General features: G+C 44.3%; 2 protein-coding genes across 2 annotated transcripts; both read right to left on the bottom strand.

Moving 5' to 3' along the window:
• Window positions 1-1,088: 1,088 nt before the first annotated feature.
• Window positions 1,089-1,586, bottom strand: LOC138878259 (uncharacterized). Its single transcript, XM_070157927.1, has 2 exons — window positions 1,447-1,586; window positions 1,089-1,311 (listed from the first exon to the last, which is right to left on the bottom strand). Exons 1-2 carry the CDS (start codon window positions 1,584-1,586, stop codon window positions 1,089-1,091), a joined length of 363 nt encoding a protein of 120 aa, XP_070014028.1.
• Window positions 1,587-4,660: 3,074 nt separating this feature from the next.
• On the bottom strand, window positions 4,661-6,691 carry LOC138878258 (uncharacterized). Its single transcript, XM_070157926.1, has 2 exons — window positions 5,989-6,691; window positions 4,661-5,514 (listed from the first exon to the last, which is right to left on the bottom strand). The coding sequence occupies exons 1-2, from the start codon at window positions 6,689-6,691 to the stop codon at window positions 4,661-4,663; spliced, it is 1,557 nt and encodes a 518-aa protein (XP_070014027.1).
• Between the last annotated feature and the right edge of the window lie 542 nt (window positions 6,692-7,233).

Genomic DNA, 7,233 nt, shown 5'->3' with positions numbered 1-7,233 from the left:
TTGTTGCTATAGAAAGATTAGACATAATACCTTTTGACTGCGTCTGCATTTACAGCTGTTTCGGGGTCATTTCCTTCGATGTCTCCCAGGTATAACGCCCCTTTTGGCAACAATTTTCTGATAATGTATGGGCCCTTCCCGTTAGGAGCAAACTTTCCTTTTGCTTCTTGGTGGTGAGGGAGAATGTATCTCAAAATGAGTTGCCCCACCTCAAAGTTCCTAGGCCACACTTTTTTGTTGTAGGCAGGGGCAATTCTTTGTTGATACAACTGCCCGTGGCAGACTGCGACCATTCGCTTTTCATCAATTAAGGTTAACTGTTCTAGACGAGTCTTGACCCACTCACTAAACTCAATCTTATCTTCCACAATGATTCGAAGAGAAAGGATTTCAACTTCTGCAGGTATCACGACTTCAGTGCCATAAACCAGAAGATATGGGGTCGCTCCGACTGATGTGCGCATAGTTTTGCGATACCCCAGCAATGCAAATGACAACTTTTCATGCCATTGCCTGGAACTTTGGATCATCTTCCTCAGAATCTTCTTGATGTTCTTATTTGCTGCTTCGATAGCGCCATTAGCTTTGGGCTGATAAGGAGTAGAATTTTGATGCGTGATCTTAAATTGCTCGCATATCTCCCTCATCAAATGACTATTCAAGTTCGCAGCATTGTCCGTAATGATAGTTGCAGGAATACCAAAATGACAAATGATATTGGAGAGCACAAAGTCTACCACTGCTTTCTTAGTGACAGCTTTGAGAGTAATTGCTTCGACCCACTTTATGAAGTAGTCGATGGCGACCAATATAAATCCATGCCCATTTGACGCTTTTGGCTTGGTCGGTCCAATGACGTCCATACCCCAAGCAACAAACGGCCACGACGCTGACATAGGATGTAGTTCTGTACGTGGTGCATAAATCAGATCATCGTGCAGCTGACACTGATGACATTTCTGGACAAAACTGAAGCAATCTTTTTCCATAGTTATCCAATAATAGCCTGCTCAGAGGATTTTCTTTGCCAAGAGGTACCCATTCATGTGGGGTCCACACACTCCTACGTGCACTTCATACATGATTCTTCAGGCCTCTTTGACATCAACACATCTTAACAAGTTGAGATCTGGAGTCCTTTTGTACAAGACCTCACCGCTCAATAAGAAACCGCTTGCAATCCGTCTAATGGTTCTCTTTTGGTGTCCGCTGGCTTGATCAGGATATTCTTTCATTTTCAGAAATCTCTTGATGTCACGATACCATGGCTGAACATTTGGTTCCGCCTCAACCGTATTACAGTAACCATGCCTTTTTCGAATTTGGATTTCCAAAGGGTCAATGTGGAGATTGCCCGGATACAGCAACATCGAGGCCAAAGTAGCGAGTGCATCGACTAACTCATTGTGAAAATGAGAAATGTACCTGAACTCAATTGACTTGAACCGCTTGCTAATATCTTCCACATGTTGTCTGTAGGGAATAAGCTTGACATCCCGAGTTTCCCATTCACCCTGAGCTTGTGGGATAATCAAGTCCGAATCTCCCATGATTAACAATTCTTCCACATCGTGGTCGATTGCCATATTCATACCCATAATGCAGGCTTCATACTCCGCAATGTTGTTTGTGCTAAAAAACCGAAGCCGGATTGTGGCTGGATAGTGTTGACCAGTGGGTGAGATCAAAATTGCCCCGATCCCGACACCTTTTGCGTTCACAGCTCAATCAAAGAACATTTTCCAAGTGTTGGTGTCTTCTGATGTTACCTCGACTGAATTTACCTCTTCATCCGGGAAGTAAGTACTCAAGGGCTGATATTCCTCATTGACATGGCTTTCAGCTAGGTGATCTGCTAAAGCCTGGGCTTTCATTGCCGTGCGGGTGACATAGACTATGTCAAATTCAGTGAGCAGGATCTGCAATTTTGCTAACCTCCCTGTAGGCATCGGCTTCTGGAATATGTACTTTAAAGGTTCCAGCCTGGTGATGAGGTAAGTGGTATAGGCCAACAGGTAATGCCTAAGCTTCTGAGCGACCCAAGTTAGGGCGCAGCAAGTCCTTTCCAACAAGGTATATTTGGCTTCATAACTTGTGAACTTTTTGCTCAAATAGTAGATTGCCTGCTCTTTCTTCTTGGTCACATCGTGTTGCCTGAGGACACAGCCGAAGGAATTTTCCAAGATTGTCAGGTACAAAAACAAAGGCCTCCCCGGTTCAGGTGGGACCACGACTGGCAGGTTCGACAAATATTCTTTGATTTTGTCAAAGGCTTTTTGACACTCATCTGTCTATTTAATTGCCGCATCTTTCTTCAACAGCTTGAATATGGTCTCACATGTGGATGTCAATTGAGCAATGAACCGGCTGATGTAGTTCAACCTTCCCAGCAGGCTCATAACCTCTTTCTTGTTTCTTGGAGGAGGCAAATCCCGAATAGACATTATCTTTGTTGGGTTTAGCTCGATGCCCCTACGACTAACAATAAATCCCAAGAGTTTTCCAGACGGAACCCCAAATGCACATTTAGCCGGATTTAGCTTCAAATCATACTTATGCAGCTGCTCAAAGAACTTTCTCAGGTCCATGGTCGTCATGTGTTCTGGATTTGATGATTACATCATCCACATACACCTCAATTTCTTGGTGCATCATGTCATGAAAGATGGCAGTCATGACCCTCATATAAGTTGCCCCGGCATTCTTCAAACCAAAAGGCATGACTCTGTAGCAATAGGTGCCCCAGGGTGTGGTGAAGGCCATCTTTTATGCATCCTCTTCATCCATAAACACCTGATGATATCCTGCATAACAATCCACGAAAGACTGTATCTCATGTTTGGCACAGTTATCAACAAGGATGTGGATGTTTGGCAAAGGGAAGTTGTTTTGGGACTTGCTTTGTTCAGATCTCGGTAGTCAACACACACTTGAGTTTTCCCATCTTTCTTTGGTAGGGAACTACATTAGCCAGCCATGTGGTGTATTGGACCACTCGGATCACTCCCGCCTTCAACTGTTTTATGACCTCTTCTTTGATCTTATCACTAATATCAGTTTTAAACTTCCTCTGATTTTGCTGAATAGGGGGACAATCGGAGTAAGTCGACAACTTAAGGACTACCAAATTGACACTTAATCCTATATGTCATCGTAGGACTAAGCAAACACATCTTTAAATTCAAACAAAAGTTGGATCAATGCGTCCCTGGTTCTTTCATCTGTGTGCATGCTTATCATGGTCTCTTGGACTTCTTCATAACTACCCAAATTAATCGGCTCGATTTCATTTAAGTTTGGCTTAGGTTTATTCTCGAATTGTTCCAATTCTCGGTTTATTTCCCTAAAAGACTCTTATTCATCATATTCCGTTTCTTGGTTCATTATTTCACAATTAGACAGCATGTTTGGATCTGGGCATGAAGTCTGCAAGCATGTCATATTATTTAAAGCCGCATTATTAGAACTGAAAGAAGAAATAAGAAAAAGTAACAAAAACTAGAAAGAATAAAGAGAGATGAACGATGAAATATTAATTTCATTTCATTGAATTTTTAAGATAACAGGGTTTACTTTGAAATTTAAAGACAATAAACTAAAAGAAAACATCCGAGTTACACCCTGAAATAACTCGTGATGTAGAAAAGGTGGCAAGACTGGACTACCGAGATTCCCGCCTGACTGGGAATGGGGTATCCTTCCAGTTTTGCAACTTGGCATTGGGCCCCATGTATAGCACCTCAGCGGTGCTCGAGCCTTCTCCCGGCTGAACAATGTGGGTTTCATATAACATCTGCCTCATAGCCCCACATATTTCTTTAATATTTTCGGCCGTGAAGGCCTCATCATCTTCTTCTTCGTTGTACTTGGGCCTGACAATGTTTTGTAGAGATGTAGAACCGACTGAGGTAAGACCCAACCATTGCTCTTTCATTCATCTGCCCATGTCATATCAGCTTTTGTGGCATGAAAACCCATACCGAAAAACTTCTCGCTGGCAGGTAAAGTGATCGGTTCTGTGATTCCTTGCAATGATGCCCCGAGTCCCTTCCTAGGCTTATAACCATGCTTGATCATTTCAGTAGCGACCATGATGGACACATTTGATAGAAAAGGTTGAGGGCATGGGCTTCCCTCCTCACATTGGTCTACAACCACAACCTCGAAAGCTTGATAGACTATATGTTCACTACCTTCCCTAGCTTCGAGACATGGGACCGACGAGTCCCGGTAAATCGACTGCTCGTCCTCTCCATGGACTACAATCTTCTGATCTTCATATTCAAATTTCACCATCTAGTGGAGAGTGAAAGGTACAACCCCTGCTCTGTGAATCCAAGGTCTTCCCAAAAGGAAATTATAGGAAGTGTCCATGTCTAGGACCTGAAAGGTCACCTCGAAATCCACAAAACCGATAGTCAAAATCAAATCGATCTCATCTATGGTATCTCTCTTGACGCCATCAAAGGCACGCACACAGACATTGTTAGGCCTGATTCTCTCAGTCCCTATCTCCATTCTTTGCAAAGTTGAGAGAGGGCAGATATAAACTCCGAATCCGCCATCCACCATGGCTCTCTTCACATAGTACACCTCACATTTAATTTTCAGATGGAGGGATTTGTTGTGGGAGGCCCCTTTCGGGGGCAAATCATTCTTGCTAGGAAATCTGATTGACTGCGAAGAATCTTTCTGCCATCCTCTCCAGTTGTTCAACAATGGTTTCAATTGGAACATAAGCTTCGTTGAGGGTTTCTATCAACACTTTCTGATGCTCGGTTGAGCTTACCAGCAGAGACAGGAGTGAAACTTGTGAAGGAGACTTCCGAAGTTGGTCTATTACCTCATAGTTCACAATTTTCATTTTTCGGAAGAACTCTTTTGCTTCTTCGGCACTAACTGGCTTTTTGATCAGGAAGCGTTTCTGCTTGGCATTGTTCACTTCTCCCACATTAAGGTATTTCTCAGCTGGGTTAGTTTCATTTGCTTCTCCTAGGGCCTCTTTTCCTTTGTAGGTTACTACCGCCTTGTTATAATTCCACGGGACGACAGTGGGGTCTGTCATGGGCCTCTGCGGTGCACGGATAATAACAAGCTCATTCAGCCTTAGTGAAATTATTGGCCCCCATACCACATAGGTCCCTTTAGGCACGTACATCTTTGACCCCTTGTTCAGCTCAAACCTTCTTGGAGGTCTCAATGTCATTTGTTCTTTTCTGTGACCCAGGGGAACATAAAGAATGACATCTTTCGGGGGTACTGCCTCAATTTTGGTTTCCACTATCTTTTCTGTGTTTTGAGGGGTGGGTTTACTTTTCTTCTCCCCCTTTTCTTGCTTTGCATCAGCCTTTGGCTTTTTCTCGACGTCAGCGATTGCAATGATGGCTTTCAAGGTAGGATCAAACTCTTTATCTTCGCAAATCATCCCAATAACGGGCCCATTGTTGTGAGCTGGTAATGGGTTGTTGGACACATTAGGAATTTCTTCATCCTTCAACACTATTTGTTTTTGCTCTATGAGATTTTCAACAGCCCTTTTTAGAGTCCAACAGTCTTCAGTGTCATGTCCTTCCACCCCAGAATGGTAGGCACATCAGGTGCCAGGTCGGTAAGAAGGTGACTCTGGATTTTGCATATTCGGGGGTACGGGTTGTAGCAAACCCATTTGGACCAATTTAGGGAAAATACTAGAATATGACTCACCAATAGGCGTGAAGTTTATTCTCCTAGGTGGCTCCCGAGCACGGGCATTATAGGGGAAATTATTTTGTGGAGGTCGGGGATTATACTGAGCTTGGTTGGGAGGGTTGTTTCTAGGAAGTGGAGCTCTGTTTTGGTTAAACTACTATTGTGGCCGAGCGTATGGCTGGGCGTTCATTACTGCGTACCATTGAGGAGCCATAGCATAGGCCACATCCTGATGGGGATAATAATGTTGTGGGGTGCTTGGAGGGAAGTAACCTCTGGGTGGATGGGGGTTTCTCTAACTTGAGGCTGCCATTGCCACCTCTTCTTTCTTTTTTCTGTTTGCTACACCTCCGGACCCGCCTTGAATTGCTTGGGATGTAGCTCTTATGGCAGATTGGCTCAATATGCACCTTGTTTTCAGACCATTCTTGACCATCTCACCAATCTTGATGGCCTCAACAAACGGTTTCCCCATTACAGACATCATATTCTGAAAGTAGTCAGCATCTTGGGATTGTAGGAAGACACTCACCATTTCTGTTTCATCCATTGGGGGTTTGACCCTGGCCGCTTGTTCGCGCCATTTAACAACATATTCTGGGAAACTTTCCGATGACTTCTTCTTGAGATTCGACAGAGAATTCCTGTTGGGAGCTATGTCTATGTTATACTGAAACTGCCTGACAAAATCTCGGGCTAGATCATCCCAAATGTGCCAACGAGACATGTCCTGATCCATGTACCACTCAGATGTAATGCCGACTAGACTCTCTCTGAAATAAGCCATTAGGAGCTTTTCTTTTTCGCCGGCCCCTCGCAATTGATTGCAGTACCTCTTGAGATGGGCTATGGGATCCTCATTCCCGTCATACTTTTCGAACTTTGGGGTCTTGAAACCCAGGGGCAAATGCACATGTGGGAACATGCATAGATCAGCGTAGTATGCACTCTTTTGTCTGCTCAAACCTTGTATATTCTTAAGGCTCTGTGCTATGCTCCTCATTTTCTGGGTAATTTCCTCTTGCTAAGGGTTCTTTGTAGCCTTATCCTGTACCGCGGCAAACTCGTACCGGGGTTGTTGAGGGTAAGAGTTGGTGGTGAACTGGGTAGGTTCTGGTGGAAAAGATGGTACTTGGAAGGTGAAAGATGATGGATCAAAGCTTGGCCTAGGCAAAGTCGGCTGTACTGCAGCCGAGGTTGGTGGTGCGGTAAATATGTTGGAGGCCACTCCCGAAACCACCTGGGGGCGAACCTCAGAAGGTGTTTCGGTGAAGTGAGCTGAGATAGTGGGGTATCCAACTGGGGTATTCGGGTATTTTATCAGGACATTGGAATTTCCACTTGCTCTGGGAAGTAACTCAAGGAAACTGGGTATGGCACTTGTCAGCTCTCTACCATTGGACCATGCATCCCACATTTATAGTACGCGGAGGTGCAGTGCCCTATTCTCCTAAACTGTCTCTGACTCTGAGGTCGGGATAACCGATAGTGGGCTATCGTCTGAGATGGGAATTATTGGCGGTGTCACACCTCCTTTTTCACTAC

The sequence above is a fragment of the Nicotiana sylvestris genome, chromosome 9, assembly GCF_000393655.2.
Source record: "Nicotiana sylvestris chromosome 9, ASM39365v2, whole genome shotgun sequence".
Taxonomy (NCBI): domain Eukaryota; kingdom Viridiplantae; phylum Streptophyta; class Magnoliopsida; order Solanales; family Solanaceae; genus Nicotiana; species Nicotiana sylvestris.
The sequence above is the reverse complement of the archived record's forward strand: the minus strand, read 5'-3'. Positions and strand labels throughout refer to the sequence as shown.